Raw genomic sequence first — 26,958 nt, forward strand, 5'->3', positions numbered from 1 at the left:
TAGTATGAAAAGTACTGGAAAGTATTAGACTTAGACAATGAAATCTGAATGCCAGCTCTGCCACGTACCAGATGTATAAATTTAGACAGGTAACTTAATCCAAGTTTATTCTCTCCCAGGCTTGATGGGAGGACTAATAACAAAACATATGTCAGAGCCTGAAGTTTCAAATAAATCTATCTACCTACCTACCTATATACCTACCTATATCTTACCCTACTTTCCTTTCTTCCCACTTTTTCTTTCAACTATTCCTGAGAACAAGGACTTTGGCTCTCATATTCAATGTTATATCTGCAGACACGGATGAATTAACATCTAAGATTACAACATTATTATTGGTGAATTTTTGGAAAATCTTAGCAAACTGAAGAGGATTTCATGTAGAGATATATGTGCTACTTTCCCCAAACTATAGGCTGAAACTATAGGCTAAGAAACTATAGCTTGAGCACCAGAATAAATCTTAGACTGGCTAGTTAAACAGCTCACATTTGAGCACACTAATGAAATACTGTTATGTGATCACCAAGAATCCAAGTGGGTGTTCTTACACTGTTACAGCCCTCCTTTCCCTCTTCCTTTTGTAAAAAGAAAAGGTATTTGTAGTCTCATCATGAATAAGAAGAAATTTGGCCTGCAAACTAATATATTTAGGTAGGTTATTCACCTATTAAATAATCATAAACAAATATATGGAAGTTAACCTAAGAAGGTGTCTAGTGGTACACCAAAAGTGTGTCATATCATAGTTTAGGTATAATTAGCACTTTTGATGAGAGAATCTAGATTAAAAAATATCTTAAAGAAGCAAACATAGATAATACTAATAAATTACAACAGGAAGAAATATTTTTAAAGCTTGTACTTAACTACTTTAATATGACCCAAATAGGGAAGACTTGACTTTGGTGGTTCATGTGTGAGAGATAAAAACCAACCCTAGAAATTCTAGTTAAATGCAAACATAATAGGTGTCATTAGAGCTGCTCCATAGCCCATCCAATCTTAAGTTGCATGTACAGACGGTCTAAAACAAGGAGAGCACTACAACTTAGGAGGAAGATGGCAAAGAGGGTGGAAGTGCTGAAAACTGTGCTACAGGGGATAGGTGAGGGGAAGAGGAATCTTCAGCCAAGAAAAGAGAAGACTAGGATGGTGGCTCACAGAGGTGGGCATGACAGGTGCCCTCCAATATGTGAAGGGCCACAATGTGCAGAGGGTTCGACTTATTCTTGGCAGGCTTCAGAAGAGAAACGAGGCTGAAAGTGCAGACTCTAGAAGGAAGCAATTTGGATACAACATAAGAAACACATTATATTTTTCCTCACATTTCTGATGTCTAGTAGAAAACGTGGGACTCGAGCTCAGGAAAGAGGTATTAAGACAGAACGGAGAGGAAGGTCCACAAGGAAATGTGAAATTGGTTCGCTTTCCCGTGTCTCTGCTACCATCAGCCCAGAATTATCACCCACACATCCTCTGGGTTTCTCTTCATCTGAGGTCCTCATCTCTTCCTAGTGACCCCGCTCTTGAATGCTTCTCTTGCCCTGGAGCTGGCTGGCCAGCAAACAGAAGGGGGCACCCTGTACCCTCAGCTTTAGCGAGGACCAATCCAGACAGCCTTCCACCCCAGTTAAGTACCTAGGGCTGGGTGGGATGTCAGCAGCCCAAGGACGTGGAAGGGGTCTCACTGTATATACTCCCCTCTGTCTCTTTTAGTGTCCCCAGAGCTGACACCCCAAAATGCAGGATGAGTTTAGGAGATGAGAGGTAGGCAGGGAGGAAGGATTCTGATGCCATCTGACCTCTGAATTGCGGATGGAATGGGAGCCCGGGAAGCTTCCTAAGCGACAGGGAAAAGTTACCCTGTCCAGCAGCAATGGACACACCAGCGGGCTGGTGAAATATGCTATTTGGATACGGAAGGGGCAGGGGCTCTCTTAAGGTGCAGAAAGGGCTGCCCACGGAGGAGCGAACTTTCTTATAAATGGATAGACACCCTCACTGCACCGTTTTCTCCCTGCCTCTCAGAAAACCACAGGCACACCCCTCCCAGCCTTCCAAGGCACTAAGGTTGGAACAAGGCATTCGAGTTCAACACACACACACACACACACACACACACACACACACACACACACACGCACACACACACGCAGCGAAGTGGGCAGAGGGCTGGTGCTCAGCCTTGGTGCACTGGACCTAACTGAGCCACTGGCCTTTGTGTGTGGCTCTGAACTGGGTGGGGGGCACCCTCTCGTCGCTGCGGGGTGCACGCCTCCGCGGAGTGTGCGGCGCAGCGCGGTGCGGTGAGGGGAGGTCCGCCGGCCCGGACTCGTGTTCCCCGCGCCACGCCGCCCCGCACCGCCCGCACCGCGCGCCGGGCGCTGCACTGTTCACGGCCCACGGCCGCAGCGCACTTGGCTGGGGCGAGAGGTGAGAGGGGAGGCGGGCTGGTTGGCGTTGGCGCTCTGCAGTGCAGTGGAGTGTTAGCCCAGCTCCCTATATATGGTCGGGGATTAGCTCGGCGCTGCTGAGCCGAGCCAGGAGCCCAGGAGGAGGAGGAAGAGAGAGGAGCGCAGCAGCAACCAGCGCACGCCGAGCGGCTGCCGGGGAAGCAGAAGCGCCGGAGGCTGGGGCAGCGCCGACGTCTCAGGAGCCATGGCCGAAGGGGGAGAAGGCGGCGAGGACGAGATCCAGTTCCTGCGGACTGTGAGTCTCCGTGCCGGGGCGAGGTGGCGGGCAGGTGGGGAGGAGCGCGGAGCCGGGCGTGGAGGGGCTGCGCTGCGCCGCGGTGCCCGGTGCCCGGTGCGTTCTCCGCACCCGTGGGCTGCAGAGGTGGACCAGCCACCCACCCGCGTGGACGCGAGAGTCTACGTGGGAAGAGGCTCTTTCTCCTGCCTGTCCCTTTCCCCGCTACCTCCATCCCCATCCCAGACCTCCACTTCCACCTCTGCCGCTCTCCCGGCAACTTGCTACTTGACCTGAAACCTTGGGTGCCCAAACTTCCAGCCAGGGCTTGCTCGTGGTTGCCCTGACCCAGAAGGTCAGAAGTGGAAGATCTCGCCCCAGAGTCGGACCACTCTGTCACCCCTAACTCTGCACCCCAGCCCCCTGCCTCGGAGGCGGCCCCGCGCACTGGGGAGCCTCCGGAGGAACCTGCGGGGCAGGGGCGAACTAGGGGATCCGAGCGCCAAAAGCGGGCACAAACGCTGGGTCCCAGTTCTGGAATCGCTGGGAAGGAAATTCACCCAGCGCTGTCTCTTGCACCTTAAGCCCCAAGCCTGCGACTGCTGCTGGAGCGTTACTTGAGGAACCTTGGCTTCTGCTCCCGGCTCCTTGGAGCCCTGCAGGACAGGGAAACCCCGGTGTGTGGATGAGCGTCACTCAGGTCCCCTCCCTGGCACCGGAGGGCGCTTCTCTGCCCCAGATTTTAGGGGAAGTGTGGAGGGGGTGGTGTGGAGTGAGGGGTGTCTGTTGTAGCCACATCAACCTTGCCCTTTAGAAGTTAATGGAAAGACTTTCAAGGTGAATGACAACCAGGATGAGTGTGTGTGTGTGTGTGTGTGTGGGGGGGGAGGCATTGGGGTGCACCTCAGCTCTGATTTCAGCCAAGTGACCTTGAACAAATCAATTAATCCGCCCTTTTTAGCCTCTATGTCCTCGTGTAAAATGGAGAAAATATAACCAGCGTTTCAGAGTGATAAGGATTAAATGAGATAATGACTGTCATAATGTTTTGTAAACTGTAAATTGCTCTGTAAGTGTTAGATCCTTTTATATGTGCTGTCTAGCTCTGCGAAAGTAGAATGAAATTCTTCTCTTCCTCTCCTTCCCTTCTTTTTGCGTAGCCTTCTGACCTGGTCTCTGAAAATCATAACTTAGCTCTTGTCCATCTTTTGGAACATTCCTTCTTTTTCTTGAAGTGCTTCCTTACAATTCCTTTTAGTTTCTCTTCCAAACATGGTTTCTCTGTCAGGGCTGGGGCTTGGGTCTCATTTGGGAGATAGAGTGGGACTCACCACCCTTTTGATACTACAGAATTAGCCATCTGACCTGCAGCCCCAGACCCCGTCCTCCTCTCTCCCAGTGCATCCAAGATGGGGCCTACAGTTGCCGCTGTTCACAGCCCTTTGGTTACCAAGCTGCCTGTTCTCCCAGCGCCCTGTGGAATTCCTAGGCTTTCCTTCTAAGAGGTGTATTGGGTGGGTGGCAGCTAAGGTACTCTCTGCCTTGTGCCCTCTTCAGTTTTTCGTTTCTTCTGTTTATTATCAGTGATCTTCTAGGCATTATTGATTGAAAAAAATTCCCTTCTGACAGGTAGGGTCAGTGTTGCATAGATGACCCAGAGGGTCAAGGCGAAATCCTGGTGGTTTTTTTGAGATGCCAGTCCTACATGCTTCTCTTGCCTCTGTGGCCACCTCCCTGACCTGTCTTCTCTCTGGGGCAGTGTGACTGTTAAGCATACCCGTAACTAAGGCTTACTGCAGAGCAGTGGTTCTTAAACCTGCATGTCTTGGGCATCTTGCTCCTTTTAAAGCCCATCCACAGCCCCTGGGTTCCGGGACCAACGTTATGGGCCCCTGTTGCAGAGGTGCCGCATATCAGTTACAGCTTCCAGAGAGAGCTAGAAGTAAGCATGGGGCGAGGGACTCCAGATGTGACTTCACTGATTCTTTTTGTTCTAGTAATCACCTTAAGTATTTTTAGGTGTGTTCCTCAGTAACTCTGTGAAGCAGCTTAACTTCTTCATCTTTGGCTTCTTGGAGAGAAATAGGCTCAGGTGACCAAAACTGAGGCACAGGAAAATCAAGGACTTGGCCATGGTTGTTCAGCAAGTTACTGATAATTGTCATTACATGGTGATAAATTAAATTCCCACTAGAGCCTGGCATTGAGCATTATTCCAGAGGTTAGAGTCTTGAAAATATACTGAAAGGAAAACCGCTGCTTTTGAATTCTGACCCTCTCCTTTGGTATCCATGCACAAAACCAAATCATTTATTTGAACCCAATCATCATAAGTTTTGATCTGCATAAAATTTTGTCTTTATCTTGCTGCTCGTAGGGGATTCAGGAATGACAGGGCTGTGCTAGCACAGGAGTTTTCTCACTTTTTAGTATGCCTTGGTTCGAGAAGTTATTTCAGTTTGAACTCCCCCACCTACCTTGACCTTAGGGTTTCTTTCTTTCCCAAAACAAAATCATTTAAAGCATTTTGATCATCTGTCAGTCATGTAATGCCTCCTCACCGTAACATTGTTCTGGACCAGAAGGTGGTTGGTATAATGATGAAATAGAATCCTATCTTTGAAACCGTGAACTTTACAGAATTGCCATTCCAGAAGCAGAGGTTTTTAAAAATAAACAGACCATAGAATAGCATTATGCCAAGGATCCTCATCAAAATGGGTGGTTATGTTGTTCTGCTTATTATGACAGTGACAAAAATGAAAGCAGCTGGACCTATCGATGGTATGAAATAGGCCAGAATTACTGCAGCCATGACTATAACGCATGGGCAGTGGGGCTTTAGACCCTTGCTGGGTGGTGATGTTCACCTTGTTGCATCCTTTGATACATTTGAAGCCCGCCCACTCCCAGGCAGGGGCAGGCACTACACAAGGGGTTTGGAAGTGGGAGCAGATCATGTTAGGCAAATGCTCCTGTACCCCAAAGCTGAACACAGCTGTGCAAAACTACACATCCTTTTCTGGTCTCTGAAGTCACTGGCAGTTGTTCAAGTAAGGGAGAGAGAGTCAGCCAGACAAATAGACCTGAGAATTTTATTTAAGGCTAAAATTTCCCCTCCCACTGCTGCTGGCTGTGGCATCAACCTCCCTTCCAACTGCTCTTGCTGACGTAGCCAGTGTCACTGACGTGGCTTCGAAGCTGCTCAGAGGCAGATAAACCTGCCAGCCGCTGATCTGAAAGCAAGAAGTTACGGTTAGAAGAGTGACAATTACTCTATCTCCAGACTGTTGGTGGAGCCGGCACCGCGTCATTCTTCGGGAGGGCCAGGCAGAGACGTTTTCTCCTCCCAGCTTTCCCCCTTAGACTATAGTATCCATTTAAAAAGAAAGGGAGAAAAGCCTCTAAGCCTTAAAGTACCACAGCCTTCTCTTTTCAAACCCCTCTCCACCAGAGTTCATTGAAACAGGACTAAGTAGACATTCGTTTCTATTCATTTCCTAGTAAAGATCGGCCAGAGGCCTAATTTAACCCTCCTTGTAGAAAGTTGTCCTCCTTCTTCTAAATTTGCTGCTCTCAAGGAACAAGAGAAGGCACCAGGCTGAGAATCGAGATCAATGCCATCGTCTTGGGTTCTGCCCTGCAGGGTGAGCAGAACAAATCCCTGCATTTGAGCTGCGGCTCCAATGTGAGCGCACGTCCTTCCAGAGCAGGCTGTCCCGGGTTGGGGTGACAGTGAACTTCCACTTGGTGGTTTATAGATTACCGCTTGCTTCTTCCCTCACTGGAGTCTGTTTACGTAACAGCTGCGTGATGCCAGTGTCATGCTTTTGATAGCTTTTCCTCAAGGAGGCAGGGGGAGGAGGTGCGCTCGAGTGACTTCTTCCTTCGGGCATAGCAGCTCAGGGTGACACTGAGCAGTAATGGACGGAGTGCTGGAAATAGGTCCATATACCCCAGTGTATGATTTTGGAGAGCTGTCGGGCTGAATTAGTTTGATGGGTAAAATGAGAAAACTCACAATATTTCCATACTCTGAGCCTCCCAACATCACATCCGGCCCTTCTCAGACTCCTTCCCTTGCCTTCCGAGAGCTCATCTTAATAAAGAGCCATATCAGAGCAGCTGGGCACTCAATATCCCCTCCTTGTCAGGGAGATGACCCTGTGGCTGTGAGAAGGAAGCTAGGTCCTTCCCACAAAGAAATTAACTTGTGTCAGAAAGGCCGCATCAGCACTAGGGGTGGCGGCTCTTACCTCTAAGGCACTGGTGGTCCATGGCCAGGTTGTCCTAAGGGCTTTTAAGCTGCTGAGCTACTGGGGAAGAGGTGATGGTGACAGTGAACTTGGAAATATTTGGAATGTGTTGCAGCCCATTGACAGGTCTGTAGTTGAAGTAGGTATGTTTGATGTCTGTGGATCTTTTATTTTTTTAAATGCTAATATGGCCCAGCCAGTGTGCTCAGTAGTTGAGCGTCAACCTATGAACCAGGAGTTCAGGGTTCAATTCCCAGTCAGGACACATCCTCAGGCTGCAGGCTCTATCCCCAGTAGCAATCTATGATTCTCTCTCATCATTGATGTTTCTATCTCTTTTCCTCTCCCTCCCTCCCTGAAATCAATACAAATATATTTAAAAATTAAATGCTAAGCAGGATGAGGACACTTCAGGGAAATATATTTTTTAAAAACAATTCTTTATTCCTTTTTCAATATTGATTTAGAGGGGAAAATATTTCTTGGGTTTCTTAGAGTTGATCTGAAGATAAAAAATGTTGAAGAAGAAAGATTTTATCTGGAGAGCAAAATACTCTGATGATTATTTTTGAAGGACTTGTATTTAAATGTGTCTTTATTATGTTTGTGTTTATTTGTCTCTTTTGCTTGTTTTGTGATAGTCTGTTTTTACTTGTTCCTGGGAAGGACATTTTATTTGATAATTTAATTGTTCCTTTACCTTACTACTAATACATTTGGCACCCTCCTAGTGAATTGTACCAATCTCTTGTGTAGTCCCAGGAGGTCCCGTGTCTTTAGATACCAATACTTTTTAGTTCATTTCCCATAATTCTATATCCATATAAATCCTTCTAAATTAGCTCTATCATTAAGGTACCCTTAATACAAGATTTACCCAGTGGGGTGGAATGATGTAATTTAAAATTGCACTTAGAGGCAGGAATTCTTCTTTCTAGACCTAGTTCACTGTGACCTTGAACGAGTTACTTAAGGAAACTGAAGTTTCATTTGCCCCACCGTATGGAGATAGAACCTGCTTTAACAACTTCACAGAAGTATGGGGAGAGGCAATGGTAATTTCAATAATACCCCCAAAGAGAGGAGAAGTTATGTCTTGTAGAATACTATCTTTGTGTTTCTCCTGCACTAGGAAATAACCCTACTGTGACTGGATCTTGTTGAAACAGAGCTATATTTCTCCTCTCTCACATGTTCTCTGCCACAGGTCCTCCCTTTCATCTTAGAGTCATTACCTCGTCTCCAGCATTGGTTTAGCCCCAGTATATCTAGCTGGGAAACTTCTTGACTAAAGCAATTGCCCACTTTTCTCAAGTGAATTGACTAAAACACCTAAATCAGCTGGCGCAATATTCTTCATGAGGCCAAGTAGGCTTCCTGGATTCTGAGCCTGAAACAGAGCATTCAGTTATTTGTTGTCTTCTTAGAAAATAACCTGAGCAATCATTTCCCATAGGACCACCTTTTCTTATTGAATCCCATATCTCTTCCTTTCAAAGCTACCCTGCCCAGTGCCTCCCTTCCACTCCTTTTATGGGCCCATTCTTCCCTTTCCCTAGAGAATCAGGACCAGCTTTCCTATAAACCAGCCCTGCTTTTCCTCCCAGGGATTTTGCTGCTTCTGTCATGTCTGTTTAGGGAGCCAGGGCCTCTGAAAAGTTCCTGTTGGCTGCACCTGGATGAAGCGGACGGATGCTTCTGTGGTGGGAGCCCAGCCAATGCTGAGGCTGCAGGGTACCACTTCTGCCCAGCAAGCCAAGTCCCATCTTTAGGACTTCAAACTAGTGTCCTCTCAGCCATCCTCTTGTTTGGACGTCAGTGGGATATTTTAGGGACAAAGATATTTCCAGCCACTGCAGTTTCCCTTGCCCCAGTGAGTTTTGCCATCATAGCATCTCTTCAGTTCAGAGCAAGGGGAGAGAAAGTGCTGGCACCTTAACCCTGATCCTACTATAGGGATGGGCCTCGTGAGGTACCAAGATTATTTTTCCCTCCTTATGTCATTTCTGATGGTTAGAAACCAAAGTTCCGATCAGCTCTGAGACTGGTGATGCAATATTCAAACACAAAAGAGCTGTGCCTCCTCTCCTCACATGCTCATCCTCCTGTCTCTAGCTCAGGGCACATTGCTGACTCTGCAGGACTATGCTGGGCTCTTTTCCTTTTAGGTGGGACACAGCCTTACAGGTAGGAGACACTGAGGCACCAGATCCCACTTATCTGTGTGTGTGTGTGTTGCTTTGTTTTTCATTCACCTTCCACGTTCCACCTTCTTAGACAGTGAACTCCTCATTGATTTCAGGTCTTGTCAATTTAAAGAGGTCTTATTTTTATGGGATTCAGTGCCCCAAAAGAGGCCATCCCATGAGCCATCCTTTTGGGATGACATCTGCTTGCTGTTGTTACTTTAAGAGTGCAACGGAGGCCGGAGAGAGCTCTGGAGACAGAGCTGTTGCTGCGTGTGTAGAATCTTACTAGCCATCAACAATATCTCCACTGAGTTCAGTTTATATGTTATTTTGTGCTATGGAACCAACCAGGGGATGAGCAAGAGAGCACAGCTGTAAGGAAAGTGTAAGAATAAAAATCTGGGTTGGTATCGATGTCAGTGTGACACATGTACAGAGGCTGTCTTTCTCCTTGGTCTTCCTATGGGATAAAGCACTGACTCAAGAAATTCCTTCTATCAAAGTACTGAGATGCAAAATTGTTACCTCAGCGGGTACCATTAGTGATTAGCATCATTAACAGCTGAGCAGAACCAAATCCTGAAGGAATAGGAATTGAATTGGTGAAAGATAAGAGTACTTGGGAATACTATAGAGAGAAGCAAACCTAAGTGAGCACTGCACTGGTTTTAGGAGAACGCTGAACGGGCAGAAGAAGCATCAGGGCAGAGCAGTCTGGGTTCTGGGGGTGGTGCCACAGAGACTGCAGCTGTACCTGCTCATGACCTTTGATCAGAGCACAGGAAGCCTTGAGCTACAGCCTCATGGGAGGCACTGGGAAGAGCACTATTTGCAGCCAGGACTGGTGCTCATAAATACTTCATTTTAGATAATTCAGAATCAGAGACAACAATCAGAAAAAGAAAGCCTCAGATTTTTATAAGATGACGTGACTCTATATCAAAGTGAGAACTAAGGCACACCTTTCCTGAAGTAGAAAAGTATTTGAGCAGCAAAATTCCACTATTAGTTACCATATTTGTTAATGTGTTCCTCATCGTATCCCAAGAAAATGATCCAGAGTCCCTGAAACCAACTTAGCACAGTTCCTACAGCAAAAAGAGAGAATGCCAAGACCTGCATATCTCCCAATGCAGAAAATAGGAAAGGATGTTATTGGAAGGTACAGGCTTCTCAATAGACCAGTGACAGGGCCTGACATTTATTCTCCAATAATTTCACAGTTGAGTTCTTTAATGGGCCTGAGCGGAGAGAGCTATAGCAAGAAATGGAAAGTTCTCCATCAATGGCACGTGAGTGTCCACAGTGTAAGAAGTATTGATTGGAACTGCGGCACTCTCAGCCATGAGCAGACTGTACTAGTAAGTAATACTAGGGCAGTAAGAGAGATCCAGTTGACCACAACTCCATATTGGACCAAAGGCTGAATCCAAGAGGTCAAGCCAAAATAGAGCAGCTACTCCTGGAGGAGGGCGAGCCCCTTATAACCCCCCTTATCGTTATTATTCAGGACATGTGGCTGTTGTTTGTAACCTTAGCAGTGGTTCCCCACCAAGTCATCCTCTCTTCTGTCCTGGAAGGCTGGAAAAGAGGTGTCCAAGGATAAGTCATAGTGATGACTTGAACAAATCTCATTTATTTGTAAGAGGCATTTTAGGATGAAAAACATAACAGGGAACATACCAGTCAAGTGGGTAAAACTCAGAACTAAAGCATTTGCTCTATTTGGTGGCATTTCTACTGCCAGATACCTGCAGAGTTGTCTGTCCTTCCCTGGGTTTTAGTTCATCCATTTATAAGTCATGCAATATATCAGAGATGCCTCAAAAATAGTAATGAAGGAACTCCAAGTTTCTTCAAAGAGAACTAGGTGTGTATATATGGAGGGAGTAGCATGGAATAAAGGTTATTTATTGCCAGATTGCCTGAAAAGGCTCCTATCACTCTGAAGCATGAACCATAGATTATAAACTCCAGGGACACAGGGGTGTTAATTTCAGTGGATTTCAAATCCCTAGGTACATTTAGGTCAGAGCTCACAAACTTAAAAATTTTGAGTCCAGGCAGGTAACTAAATGTGTGAATAGGCCTCCCCCAACCCCCACCCCCCCTTTTTTTTTTGCAAAGAAAGGTGGGCCTGGTCTACAAATTCATTCAAATAACAAAATTCTTAAACACTGCCAGCCAAGCAAAACACATCTGCAGCAGAATTGTGAGCTGCCTGCCAGTTTGCAGCTTTGGATGAAACCTCAGATTCGGAGCAAATGCGCTCCCTAGAATGCATGAATATTTCTATGAGTCGGATCAGGCTCACAATCAACATCCTTGGATGAGAATGTCAACGTAAATGACAATGTATCATTAATCACAGTGTATAAGAGAGAGATGGGCAGGCAGACAGATGAATGGGGTTTAATAAATGCTAGACTTGATCCTCAAAATGAATTCTGATTGTGCTAGCTTTTTAAACACCCTTTAAAATTGTCACAAGGATATAGATATCATGAAATTTTGAGTAAGTAGGCTATCTATGCAACATTTACTGACCAACATCCTGATGCCTGGCTCGGAACAAGTTACAAGGAGAATTATATAGGTGAGCAAGACATCTTAACATCTGATGCCTCCCCCCTGGCTGAGGGTCAGGAGGGAGCTCAGTCTTGTATTGAGGCAGCAAGGATATCAGTCACTTCAGATGAATTTATAACAATTAATTTAAAATTTTCATACTTCTATTGTACAAAATGTATATATATATATATATATGTATATATATATATATATATATATATTATTGCTTAAAGTATTACAAAGAGTATTACATATGTCTCCTTTTTTCCCCCCCTGCCCTTGACAATCCCCTGGCCTCCCCTACCCCCCAGTGTCTTATGTCCATTGGTTATGCTTATATGCATGCATACAAGTCCTTTGGTTGATCTCTTACCCACCCCCCTCCTGCCCTTCCACCCTCCCCGGCCTTCCTGCTGTAGTTTGACAGTCTGTTCGAGGCAGCTAAAATGTTCTTATTAAAATGTGTGACCTTTCTTAACTTCTGTGCCTTTTTCCTCATGTGTTAAGTGAGAGTAACAATATTGCCCGTCTCAAAGGGTGGTTGTGAGGATTAAATGAATTAAACCATATAAAGTGCTTGGAAGAGTGCCCAACATATAGTAAGTCCTCAATAAATATGTATTAGCTATTAATATTCCCTCAACAAACAGTGTAAACATTGACATTACTCGAAATGTCATTGCACATTCATTTTATAGTTGAAAGTACAAAGAGATGATACCCTATGGCTATTCTGTGATCTTGATTCCTGGCATCCTGCTGAACTATAATGAGACCAGGCTCAGTGGGTAGAAAGGTGTCTGGAATGGAATGGTCTCAAGAACACATATTGATAGGCCAATTCTCAGAGGGCCTACGTTGTAAGGCCTCTTGATGTAAGTGCTGATTGGCTTTTCCCCCAGCAATTTTTGATTACTCACCACAAAGGATGGACAACATGATTTAGAGAATCCTAAACATAAGCAATTCATTGTCCTTGGTTTGGGATATTTCTTTTCAACCGTGTTTTAAATCTGGAAAGTTACCTTCCTGGGGATTTGCTGTATTTTCAACAATGCAAGGTCATCCCACTGTAAGGGTCTGGCTCTGCACCTTCTCTGATCCGTTCTCGTGTCTGCGGATATGAAGCATGAACCTAATGGAAAGCTCCATTCTTGTTACATAGTTAGTGCCCTTTCCTCTGGGGCCCTGCTGCTGGGCAGTGGCCCAAGCCTCTGAGTCTCACCCCCTCTTCTCTCAACCATTATTCTCATTTTGCTCCTCTCTGATTTCCATGGAATTAAGTTGGATGATGTTGGCTATTTAGTCACTCTTAAGAATTTTCCCCTTAGTTAAACATTTAAGAGTGACAGGCATACGGGGGTCTAGGCACACGAGCTGGTTGGTGGTGCCTTGTTTTTTATTAAGTCGCATCACTCAAATTAGCTCTTTATTTTCACTCTTAAAGCTTTCCTCAATCACTGAAATCTAAAGTGGGCTAAGTAGACAGGAAATTTCATGTAAACAGTTCAAGCGAGATTTCCCTAAATGACACAGAATGGGTGGGCTTTTGATTTCTTTAAAAAACAACAGAAAGAGATTTCTTTGGTGCTAAATCTGGGTATTTCACCAATTAGCAATATATTTTACCATTTTAGTTGTGGTTAGAGAACTAAACTATATAGTTGAGCTATTTTATCTTCCAGGCTCAGTTTCTTAATCTATAGAATCATAACTGATTCACTGGGAGGGGTCAGGCTGAAACGATTGGGCCCCAAGATTCCTGAGAACAAGGCCCTATTTTATTGCTATTAACTACCTCCTTCACCAACATCTAATAATATCTGGCCCTAAGGATGTCCTCCGAGAGCATGCTTGATAAAGTATAAAATACTGTGGAGATGTCACACATGCATGTCAGGACCCAGGCAATAGTGAAGCCTGACTACATATGTACAGAGAGCTCACTATTCTAATCAAATTAAATTTAGATCAAAGTTATTCTGACATTCATTTTTGTACATATATATTTTATTGGATCATAATCAGGCATAATTGTATAAAAATTCATATAAATAACTATTAGTATAAATTTTGCCTAGACAGACCAAATTTTTCTCTCCATTGAATGTCTTAGTTCTTTCCTATTGTCAACCTTAAACTTGGTGATTTCTCTGGTACCACACATTATTTTCAGAGCACCATGATCATTGTCAGCAGTGTCAATATCATTATCACATGTGGTCTCCATTAAGAGAGTAGTTGAGAGCTTCAGGTAAGACAGACCTGGGTTTGAATTCTGGATCCATCATTTGCAAGCTATTTACAAGCTATGAGACCTGACAGTTTCCTCATCTCTAAAACAGGGATATTAATAACATTTCTCGTGACTGTTGAGATAATTAAATATGGTAATGTTTGTAGAACTATAATGAACATAGTATCTGACTCATCTATGCATATTTTCTCTTCTGTGCTACAATATATGATTTGATATAATTCTCATCTTGATGGTAGAGCCTACCCCCCAGTAGCTGGGGAATCCCCTAGGCAGGCCCCAGCACCCATGTTCAGCCCCAGCTCCTACAGCCACCTGGGATCCCAAAGCAGCTGCTCCTCAGTGATTTGGGAACCATTTGAGGGGAGGAGAGTAGAAGATTTACTTAAAGTGTTTATTTACTATAATTTCTAACTCAACTAATTGGGAAAAATTTAAACAGCTCTCCCACCTGCTCCCTGGAAATTTAGCCAAATGCGAACTTGTGGGTGTGCATGTGTTTGTGCTTGATTTTCTGAACCCATGAAGGTTGCAGTCTAGAATCACACTTTTAATGAACAACAAGAACCTAGGCCTGACTGTCAGCTGTTTGTAGGTGATGACAAGTACGTTGACTGATCCTGGGGCTTTGCTCTGGTCTCTAACTGTGCTGAGTGCATGTCACTCATGTCCATGTCCTGGTGAAGTTTTCAGAATGCACATAAGAAAGCAAATATCACATAAAGCCAGAAGAGGCTCCCAGAACTAAACTCCCAAAATCAAAAGAAAATTCGAAAGTAGGTTTATTGGGGCTTTAGAGTAAAAGAGACTCAGGTTTAACCTCTCTCTGGCCCCACGTTAGGTATAATATGTCCTTGGGGAGGATGTGAGCCCTTTGCTCCAGACTTGTCTCTCATCCTGTGACAAGGTGCATGGAATTCCTGATATTCAAGATACTCCTTTGGATTAAGGCATTTTCTCCAAGGCAAATGCATTGTCTGAGGATGAGGGAGTGGATTTAGATGTTGCTATACTTCCTCTTAGATTGCTACATTGTGTAGGAATAATATCTTGATCTGGTGATATGGCTGTTGAGGTTGAAAGATAAGGAATGGTCACTAGGCAGGTTTAATTCTGTAGTAGCTTACCCTGGATCTCCCAGAGAAATAGGAGCAAGAGAAGCTACATTAAAAAAAAAAAAAGGCATCTAAAGGATAAGGACCAAGGAGCAAAGAGGCCAAGCATCACTGATTTCATAATTTTTATATCAATCTTATTTTGTAGATGCCAGTATCTTAGATGAAACTCAATAATAGGTTTCTATTAATAGAGGAGTGATTCTAATGTTAAATGTCTCTTTCTGATGCCTACTTTTCTTCACCTTTTCCACTTACCAACTTCTAAAATAACATACTATATGTTTTATTTACATATCCTGTTTGTGCCTCAAGGGCAGAATTTTGTCTTTTTCTTCTTTGCTAAATTCTTAGTACTAAGGAAGGTGTTTGGCACATGCTAGGTCTCCATAAATACTTGAATGAATGAATAAATCCCCACATCCCTTCCTCACTGAGTTATCTCTGCCTAAGTTTCTCTGTGCCCTATGGTTGGTGAGACTGATGTAAGTGTTACCATAAAGATAAAAACCCATCCATCTGATGTCACTCAGACTTGGAATATGGGGACTAACGTCTCAGTTTCTAACCTCAATGACTTATATGAGTCAGCTTGTGAAAACAGAAATGAAGATGGCTGTGCCATCACATATATGTGTGCCCAACTCTCATTGGTTGAATGACTGTTGATATTTTTGTAGTTGTTGTGTTTCTAGATGTTTGCAAACTGATGCTTTTTTGAGAAATGTTTATTATATTATTTACTTTGGAAAGTATTTCTGTGTGCTTTTCAAATATCTAATCTGTACTATACACAAACCAGAAACCACTTTAGATGGCTCCTTTATTTCCATGGGGTTCTTGAGTGCTGTAGACAGCAGACACCAGCATCCTCCACTGGCATGTGACCACGTAGGCTTGGAGGAAAACTTAGCCTTCATTCCTAGCCACAGATGAAGAGAAGCCGTTTTATTAATAGTTTGTTATTGAATCATTCAGGATTGATTTTTATTTGGCTTTGAAATATACTTTACTACTTTCATGTTGCTTAGCCTATTTCTACTTTTGTATTATCTCTGTTTCTCCCTAACCCTAGTCCCTCTTTAGGACCTATAGGTTCTACTGAACCATCTTCTGAGATTTCCTCCTGAATAGGATTATGATGAGGTTTCTCTCTCTTTCTTATCTGAGCCAATTGACGTATTTTTTTTCAATGTCTACTGACCTAGATAATAACTAATACCTTTATAAAAGGATTGCAAGACATTTATTATTACTATAATTATATTTATGATTTATTATTACATTATGCAAATAGGTAAAGACCTTGGCAATCCTCTGTTAATTTTGTGTAGGGAAACAGATGCTATGTGTTATTTGTTCAGCCAGCCATCCAGCCATCTAGCTAGCAAGCATTTGTTGAATATTTACTATGTGAAAGGCACGTGCTAGGGGCCAGAGATTTAAAGGTGAGCAAAATACATAATGCTACTTCCATGTATCTTAAATTATAGATATAGTACGAGATTTAGACATTTAAAGAACTAACAATAAGTTGGGACAAAAATGTGATAAATAAAGTAAAAGCTATGCACTCTAGAAGGAATAGTTAATTTTGAATAGGAAGTTGGGGAAAACTTGAAGAGAGGGATTATTTTAACTGGGTGAATTTTATAAGATGTTGATCAATGGAAAATGGACTTAAAAGTATATTTCAGGCAGAAGGATCATTATAAAGTAAAACCCAGAGGTGTGAAAGCATATGACATGTTCAGAGAACTATAAAAATTAGAGTATAGATGATACATGGAAGACTATTGGGAGATGAGGTTGAAAAACTATTTAGGGAGCAAATCAAGATGATCTGGCTTTTATCTATTAGGCAATGGAGAACTCCGTAACATAAATACAATTAATTCTAAATATTTCAAAATATATGCTTATGTTAATTCAATATGCATGGTTTTGGTAAAGTAGAATATATAGATATAAATTATGGAAGGGTGATTTTTTTTAAAAAAAATGGTTTCTTCAAATCACAGTTGGATATCTGATGCTTTGAGAATCTTGTTGGCCCTTTAAGGACAAATATAGATCACTTGAGCAAGTGCATCTGTAAAGACTGAACTTGAGAGGTCTGGGATGATTAGCAAGAGAGAACCTCCCCTGACAGGGAACTGGCCTTGCCCCTGGAATGGAAATGAAAGAAGAGTCTCACGTTGCACCTAAACTACTTCTTCATGGAGTGAGAACTACTCTATAGCTACAGAAGATGGTTCATCTTGGCTCAGGCCAAGGGGTTTAAGATGACAGAAAAAGAAGTAGGTACTTCAAGCACATCTAGAAAATAGAAACTGATTAGTACTGAAGGGTTATAGCCCTATTAAAGGCCTTATTGAGGACTCTGGCTGTTAAGTACCAGTAGTGTCCCTCATACCTCAGATTGTTAAGCTTGGGCTCCTGCACTCCTGCAATCCTAGTCCATGGAGGGCACAGCCCTCTAAAGTCACTAGGGGTGGTATTTTGCAACCCTTTCTTGAATAGACTTCATACACTCTGGCTCTTGCCCTTTAGTGACCTATGATTTGGTCATGGAAAAATAGATAAAAATTCAAAACAGATTTGAATTGATTGCTTAACATTTTGCTAAAAATCTAGTGAGGAATATGACTGGAAAGTAATTGTTAATTATCGTTGTCTGTACTAAATAATCTGGTACTTGGCTATATTGCACAAACTTTGTTTCATGGTAGAGAAATCTTCTTTTCTTCATAAGACTGAATAGCCTCCTGGGTCAAGGTCTTCTTTGTTTAGTCAGTTTGATTTCTTACAGTTCCTCTCAGTGCACACACGGTGACTCCGTGATTTCTTCAATGATTATTTGTATTCAGTGTTTCTGCCAGATCTCATTGCGCAGACTAGGTATTTAGCAAGTCTTACTTTGGAATACACAAATACGTGTTATTTCCTAATTGCTTATAAAAAGAGACTCCATATTAAGAAATTGCAGGTTCCATTCTGAGTTAGACAATGTGAACTTCTAATGAAAATGACTCTTTTCCATAAAGTTTGAAAGGAGTGTGTGTGTATCCGAGATTAAGTCAGAGACTGAATTTTTATTGTTGTTTCTGATGTATCCCCAATGGCCAACATAACACAGCCCATGGCATTTGCTGAATAAACACTTATAGATCAAACTAGTAAAACAAAATGGAGAAAACATAAGTTTATTTGAAATCTGATACCTCATGTTCCAGCTAAGCTCTACCTCTAGGCCCACCTAGGAGGAATTATTGATTCCCTTGTGTGGGCTGTTATCACAGCTCTGCTCACAAACATCCTTATCTTTCTGGAGTGCTTTCCAAGTTTAGCAGTGTTCCCTTGTAGAAGTGCTTAATCAAGAGGGTCATTCATCACGGCTTCCTTCTCTCACCTAGTTTTCAGATCCCTCTCTTCATGTCTAAGGTCCTGTGCTACATCTTCAGATGAGCCTCCTCTCTATTTCTAACCTACAGGGAACCATTAAGGTGAATGCTTCAGATATACTCTCTTCGCTTTCATCAAGAGCCTCATTATAGTTTGGGGGACATTACATCTATGCAGAGATAAGTCCACATATTCCCCATGTTTTAATGAAGATTAATCTGCAGCCTTCCTTTCCGAAAGTTACAATGGGTGCAATTATTGTCTTACTTAGACTTTGGGTCCTGGATCTAATATTGCCACTGAAATGTCTGAATCGTTTTGCAGTGTTTTCATAAACCTAGATGCACACTCATTCAGATGTGTGTATGCCTGTAAGACTACTTTCTTTTTCCTCCTCCTTGTCATGCATGTTTCCCTTTATTCCTTGCTTTTACATTGTGTTTTCTTTTTTCCTTGTTATCAGCTGCATCTCTATTTCCTCATTTCTAGCTCTCTTGTTTTTCCAGTCTTTCTCTGAACATAAGCATAAGTACAAGAAAAGTGTAGCTCTGGAATAATAATGTAGGCCATCAGGGCTCCAGCTAAAGGACATGTAAGGTCAGAGCAACAGCAGCTGTTCCTTGCTTACTGACCTTCCGTAGTTATCCAGCATGTCTGGTCTGCAAGCCTAGGGACTGTCTCCTGCCTCCTCCTCTTTCCCAAGCCCATTGCCTCCCCCTTGACTTAGAGAAGGTTTTTAGATCGTGTATCAAGCACAAGTGCTAGTGAATTTCCCCCTCTACTTTATATATAGGTAACAGCTGGTAGTTAGTTCTAAGCTGGGTTTCCATAATGGGTCAGCATCAGATATTTAACTTTATCTCTTAAAAAACTAAAAATGTTATGTCCCCAGGGACATCACTTCCCAAGGGACATGGGTGATGCTAATAAAAGTTTCAAAAGATTGATATAAAAACGAGAAAGTCAGGCTTCAGGTTTACCAGGAGAAATTACTTATAGGTTTTTTTATTATTATTTTGTTTTATTGCTTAAAGTATTACAAAGAGTATTACATATGTCCTTTTTTTTTTCTCCCCTTGAAGTTCATTAAACTGTTTGATGGGTGAAGAATTGATGGAGACAAATGGAAACATGTTCCTGAAAGGGTATTTGTATCATGCTTACTCATTTTAGTGTGTGGAGAGGTATTCTACTTGGGTGCATTTTGGTCAGAAGAAATGGAACACATATTATATACTTGAAGCTGGAGCCAAGCTAGGAAATGCTTAATCTCTAGTTCTCAAAATTCTCAATACGTATTTTAGCCTCAAACCCTTTTACTATTACAGTATCTGTTTATTACAATCTGGCAAATGGTAGTGTATTTTTTACTCAATGTCTGACCACAGGACTGGTTTCTTCCCAGCATAAGCAGCCCAGAATTGCAGGAGACTCCAGAGTTTGTTGCACAGAGAGATGTTTGTGGTTATGTAACGCCAAGAAGGAGCTATTTTGCAGAATCTAAGAAATGGAGCCAAAAGTTGGGAGTTAGGAAGGCAATAGTTGCTAAATCAAGATGGCAGTGCAAACGGTCAAAAGGAAGTGATCCTGGGTCTAAAGACATAGACCCTGAGGGGCCCTCAGGGCCATCTGCCTGTACAGGCTTGAGGCATTCTGGGCATAAGCCAGGATGGTCAGTTTTTGTGTTACATTTTATGGAGCCACCATCTGACCAGTTAATCTCATGAGTAACATCTGAAGGTGATTCTTGTTGATGCATTTCAGGGTAACATTTCTTTGTCCCCATATTATTGGGGTATAGACCCTTTATGGGCCATTGTCTTTCATGTACCAATCAAACCTACCTAAACTTCTTCCTCGTGCCTTCTAGTCATTCCCATAAACAAACTGATACTAAGTAAAGGGAAAAGAGGAGTTTCTTCGTTTTTGTTTTCTCGATCCTTGCATCTCCCTTTATGAAATAATCTTACAGGAACAGTTGCCAGAATGCCATTTTGTGTTCCCCAGTGTGCCTCCCACTGGCTGACTGTGTCTTCGGACACACATGTTGGAGAGTGCTGCTGTACCCTCCTACGGTGCTGCTCAGAGTCTGGCTCTCCTGTGCTCTAACTCTTCCTTCCAGAGTCGACCTGCCCAGTGATCCTTCACTTTGTGGTTCTGTTTGATATCTTGCTATTGTATCTGTGAATTAATTTGAGCTAGGGTATTAAAAATCAAGAAAGACTGTACCTAGGTAGTTTTATTCTGAAATCAGTCTCCACTGCTTTGATTCATGTAAGTGGATTAGTAACTGGAATTCTAGGCATGCTACCAGCAGGATGGCAGAGATCGCAGCTGCAGCAGGAATAGCTACTCACAGCCACCCTAGTCCCAGGTTATCAGTCCCCTTAATCAATCTTATGGATACAGTTGCACAGAATTAAACTTCGAATAAAAACCAGTGAAATATTAGCTTTCTCAGGATTTTCTCTTAAAAAAATATACTCACCCATTTAACACTTGGGTCATAATCTTAGCTCTGCCACTAGTTTGGCAAACTTGGGCTATTGCTTATTTGTCTCTAAAATGAATGGAGGTAGATCATTTTGAAATTCAGTTCCAGGTCTAATATTATCTCACAATAATAATAACTGACAATTCATTTTTGAAGAACTATATGCTGTAGTAAGCATTTTATTTATTCTAGTATTTAAGAAATACTTTTGAGTTCCTACTATGTGTCAGACACTGCAGTGGGCACTAGGGATATGATAGGAACCATGGCATGTAGCGTTCCTGCCCTCTTAAAGCTTACACTGCAGTGAGGGAGACAGACAGTGAACATAAAAACAAGGAGTAAATATAACTTCATATACCTCTAAAGGCTAAGGAGAAAAGTAATACAGAATTAGGGGAGAGGTCTGGTAGTTATCTAAGGCAAAATGATAAGATTATGTCTTAGTCAAGTTCTGGATGGTATGAGAGAGAAGTCACAGAGAACATAAGAGAAAAGGAGAGAGAGGACTGGCCGGAGGCCCTAAGGCAGGAGAGGCTGGTGAGGACTGGGCAAGGGGGAGATGCAGTTAGAGGTAAAAAGATGAAGTCAGATATGACAGGACCTTGAAGCCAAGTTAATATATCAAGTGGGGCATACTATTCTAAACGCTTTAGGCATTATTCATTGCACTTACATTTCAGCCTTATACATTAGGTAGGCATTGTTACTACTTCTGTTTTACTCACAGCTTACCTAAGTTCACGTTGTGTGAACACGCCAGAGCCAGGTGGCGTGGCTCTGAGGACTCCGCCCTTGACCACTGTGTTCTACTCTCTTTAACTAGTAGGGAGTTAGGGTGTCATTCTGATGAGAACTCTTTAAGAGATTTTTTGTGTTTGTTTTGTTAATCCACACCTAAGGATATTTTTCCCCACTGATTTTTAGGAAAAGTGAAAGGGAGGGAGGAGAGAGAGAGAGAGAGAGAGAGAGAGAGAGAGAGAGAGAGAGAGAGAGAGAGAGAGAAACATCGATGTGAGAGAGACATATAGATTGGTTGTTTCCCGCACGGGGCTGGGAATCGAACCTGCAATCCAGGTATGTTCCCTTGACCTGGAATTGAACCAGCGACCCTTTGGATGTGTGGGCTGACACTCTAACCACTGAGCAACACCAGCTAGGGCCCTCTGGGAGGTTTTAAAAAGGAGTGACATGGTTAAGAACTCTGACTTCCATGTAGCAGGAAAGGAGTGGAAGCTGCAGACTAGTTGGAAGCTAACTGCAGGGTCCAGGTGAGGTGGCAGTGGCTTAGGCCAAGTTTTGCTGGAACTCCGAGCCATGCCAAAGCTGGTCCATGTGACCATGTGCTTGTGCATCTTTGTGCTTAATATGTGTTTTGGTTTTGTCTGTATTTGGGTGAAGGAGGGTACATTTGATGGATGTAATGCATACAGACCCATCAGTGCTCTATAAATTCAGAGGCCCCCACTTCATTTTCGGGTAGCTGCTTCCTCAGGAGCCCAGCTCAGAAGTGACAGAGCCTTTTCTGCAGTTTTATGAGCAGGTTTGAAAGAACCTATTTTAAAGGTTGATATTTAAGGTTTTAGCCTCTTCATCCTACTGTATATTTTTTAATACATTAGAGCTAACAAGTTTTTTTCAAGACAAATATTCTTTGACTTTTTGGAAGAATAAACTTTTAAAACTTGATTCATTCTCTTTCAAATATTAATGTAAAGATGTTCTTGATGCCTAGCACTTAAGGATACATCCATATAGTTAAGAAGGCAAAATAACCTGTCTTTAAATTTATTCCATCTATTCTCTTATAGCTGTTTAATTTGCTGATGTTCCTATAAAGTAGATCACTAGCTAAGTCTACATTTTAAGAAGATGTACTGAAGTATAGTCCAGTTTAAGTAAGTAATTTTTGGTAGCAAATTAGAAATAGACTCTTAGCTAGAAAATAAAAAGACTCTTAATAATTTAACTAAAAATAGACTCTTAGTGTCCATGATTCACTTAGTGATGACAATGCTTTTAGTTATTCTGCTTTGACAAAAATAATACATGTATAATGTATACATTCAATATAATAATTATACAATTCCTTTAATAAGTATATAATTAAATAATTCTACTGTGACAAAAACCATATACATATAACATATATTTTTACATTAAGGGCTGAAAATAAGATATCCAGTGAAATGGTCTTTTAAGAGTGAAGACTAAACAAAAACATTTACATACAAAACATATCTAAGAAAGTTTGCTACCAACAATACTTCATTAAAGGATATACTTCATGAGGAATAAAAATGATCCCAGAAAGAGGGTCTGAGAAGAAATAGACAAAGGTAAGGAAAACAAAACTAAAACAAATAAAAATGGTGAACAAGTTTACATGAAATAGTAATAATAAGTAAGTTTGGGGTAAAAGACAAACTATATATTTAAAATTCTGGAAATCAGAACATAAAAATTAGGAAGGAAGTGATTGATGATAAAGAATTCTTAAGTCCTTTTATTATTGTACAAAGGTAAAGATCTAATTTTAGACTTCAATTAAATATACAAGTTAAAATTTCTAAATCAGCCTGTAAAAAAAGCAGAGGTTGGCAAACTTTTTCTATAATGGAATAAATTATAAATATCACTACTTACCCCCACAATTCTCTTGCAGCTACTCAGTTTTGCCATTGTAGCACAAAAGCAGCCATGAACAAGGTGAAAATGAATGGGTGTGGCCATTTTCCAATAAAACTTTATTTATAAAAACAGTCAGGGGCAATTTTAGCCATGGCTCTCGATTGCAGACCTCTGCCTTAAGGGTTGATATTAAAAAAAAAGAGAATGGTTGGAATAAATGAACTAACCATCTAACTTAGAAAAAGAAAAACTAAAAGAACTTAGAAAAAGAAAAACTAAAACCAGAATAAACCAAGATAAAGAAAATGATAAAGACAAGAGAAGAAATTTAAAAAAAGACCCATAAAGCAAAGCCAAAATCTGCTTATTTGAAAAGACTGCTTTAGCCTAGGTGCTCTGGAAAGCAGAACCTCAGGTAAAGACTAAAGTTCCTAATATAGCAGTACCCCCTTCACTGAGGTTTTGCTTTCTGTTGTTTTAGGTTCTTGCAGTCAATCACAGTCTGAATATATTAAATGGGAAATTCCAGAGCTAAACAATTCATACATTTTAAATTGCATGCCATTCTGAGTAGCATGATGAAATCTCTTGCTATGCTGGTCCATCCCTCCTGGGATGGGACATGAATCGTCCCTTTGTCCAGCGTGTCCATGCTATACCTGCTGCCCATCTGGTCAGAACCGAGTAGCCATCTCAGTTATCAGATGGGTTATCAGAGAGAAATCACATTCATATAATTTTTATTTTATTACAGCAGATTGTTATGACTGTTCTATTTCATTATTGGGTGTTGTTGTTAATCTTTACTCTGCCTAATTTATAAATTAAATTTTATCAAAGATATGTAAGTATAGGAAAACACATAGTACGGTGCTATGTGTAGTTTCAGGCATCTACTGGGGTCTTGGAATGTATCCCCCGTGGATAAGCGGGGACCACTGTACTTTTATTTGGGATGTACAAGCCCAGGACTGTGAGAACTGGTAAGAAGAGTAGCAAAAAGCACAGAACACTCTCAACAGGAACAGCATGTTGCTGGTCAGCACATTCAGTCAGCAGTGTGATCCTTCATCCAGGTTTGACAGTAGAGAGGTGATCCAGAATAGACGGGCTCTGTGCAAGAGCAGGAGAAGAATGTGATACACAAAGTTTGTGTAGCAATGCAAAGACTAATAATGCTTCTTCAAGTCTGAAAGACTGATATAAATGAGAAAGACATGAGTAAACAATATTAAGAATAATATTGTTAAATTGCTGGTGCAGTCAGGATTTAAAAGATAAGGGAATACATGAATAACACTGCGATGAGTACCAGGGGAAAGTGATGGAAGTGGAGGAGAGTATAGGGGGATAAATGGTGATGGACTAAGACTTGACTGGGGGTGGTGAACACACAATACAGTGTATAGATGATGTATTGCAGAATTGTGCACCTGAAACCTCTATAATTTTGTTAACCAGTATCACCCCAATAAATTCAATAAAAAAGGAAATAAAAGATAAGGGAGTATTATGAGCCACTGTATGCCAATAATTTTGAAAACTTAGGTGTTGGATCAAATTCCTTAAAATGTATAAATGATCAAAACTGCTTCAAGAAGAAACAGAAAGTTGGAATGCTCTATAAACTATTAAATAAAAGACTCAACATATTAAAAGTTTCCTATGAAAACACAAGATTTAGATAATTTTATAGGCAAATTCTATAACAAAAGGTCAAGCAACTGATATCTTATAAAATCCTTTAAAAGTCTGTAAAGAGAAGAAACACTCTTAAATTAATGTAAGAGGCCAATACAACCATTTTTTTTTGCCAGTACAATCTTTAAAACAAAATCAGTCGATGATTACTTAAGAAAGGAAAATTATCAAGTTCACTTTGAACACAGATACAAAATCCTAAACAAAATATCACCAGACTGAATTTATCAATAGGTGAAAAAGTTAGTACATCGTGACTGCCAATTAGTGCAGCCACTTTGGAAAACAGTGGGGTTTATATTCCTGATAATATGGTACAGTTGAACATACACATATCCTCTGGCCCCGCAGTTTTCTTAGATACAGCCTCTAAACTCATGCACATGTACATGATCATGTGTTCAAGCATGGTAATAGTGTTTAACAACTGGAAACAACCCACACACCCATCAACAATAGAATGGATAAAAAGTGTGCTTAATATATATTTATAGAGAAGAATGAAATGAATCATCTAAAGTTACCGTAATGATATTGTTAAATCTTATGAACATAACAGTAAAAAAAAACCAAGTCCTCAAAATGTACAAACATTTGGTTTTTCTTATAAACAAGCAAAACTAAACAATATATTATTTATGGGTACATTTGTATGTAGTAAAACTATAAAGGAAAGTGAGAGATTAAAATACCCTGGCAAATTAAGGGTATCTGCTACCTCTGGCAGATGGAGGAGAGGAGGTAGGAGAAGAGAGCTTCTTGGTAATATTCTGGTTCATATTCTTATATTGGTGGTGGCAACACAAGAGTTGTTATGCCATATAGGATATGACACACACACACACACACACACACACACACACACACACACACCCCAGGCATTTTCCAGAAGGAGTTGGGACTACTACATATAGACCCAGAGGAATAAAGGAGCATGCAGGGTCGGGACTGGGGAAGTGAGCTTCTACTCAGCTGGTGGAGGTGATGCGGGTGTGTCTGAAGGGCAGACTGGGAGGGCAGATAGGATTCCGAAGAGCCTTGTATGAGATTTGTGTTTTGGAGGGAAGACTTCCGACCATATTTTTTCAGAATTTCAGGCAAAAGATGACAAAAGTGCCATCCAAAGTAGTGGTAGCCAGGATAGAGAAGAGATGAAGGATTTGTAGGGTATATCAGAGGCCGAATGGGCAGGATTGGTGCTGCCTGCTGGTTATGGGGGATGAGAGAATCAAAAGTCAAAGGTGACCTCAGGGGTTTCAGGCAGCATGATCAGAGGAGTAAAAACGCAATCACCCGAGCTGTGGAATGCCAGAGGAGGGAGTTTTGTGGCCCAATAGGGAAGAGGAAAGGAAGATCACAGATTGAGCATGAAGGCTATACAAGGCACTTTTCTCCAGGGCTGGCCTATCAAAGGGCATTTGGCCACTGCCCTTCCTAGAGACCTGTCCCAATACTACTGCATGTTCCTTCTGGAGAGACAAACAGTGCTTAACCTGTATTGCTCAATCTTTCTTAGCTTCTCCTGCTTTAGTGGCTGCTTTGAACCCTTTTATGAAGGAGCACAGCTCTCACATTACTGTGGCAAAACTGTAACACAAGTCAGAGTTTGGAGAACTTAACCTTCAGAACTGTGAGCAGAGCCTGA

At 41.8% G+C, this 26,958-nt stretch overlaps 1 protein-coding gene across 1 annotated transcript in view; it reads left to right on the top strand.

Annotated features, from left to right (window-relative positions):
- Positions 1 to 2,453: 2,453 nt before the first annotated feature.
- Positions 2,454 to 26,958, top strand: part of RYR3 (ryanodine receptor 3) — a 548,626-nt gene continuing 524,121 nt past the window's right edge. Inside the window, exon 1 of the mRNA XM_081108039.1 lies at positions 2,454 to 2,715. Within this exon, the coding sequence (XP_080964165.1) occupies positions 2,665 to 2,715 (51 nt within the window). The 5' untranslated portion in view covers positions 2,454 to 2,664. The remainder of the gene's footprint in view (positions 2,716 to 26,958) is intronic.

The sequence above is a fragment of the Myotis nattereri genome, assembly GCF_964212035.1.
Source record: "Myotis nattereri genome assembly, chromosome: 1".
Lineage (NCBI taxonomy): Eukaryota > Metazoa > Chordata > Mammalia > Chiroptera > Vespertilionidae > Myotis > Myotis nattereri.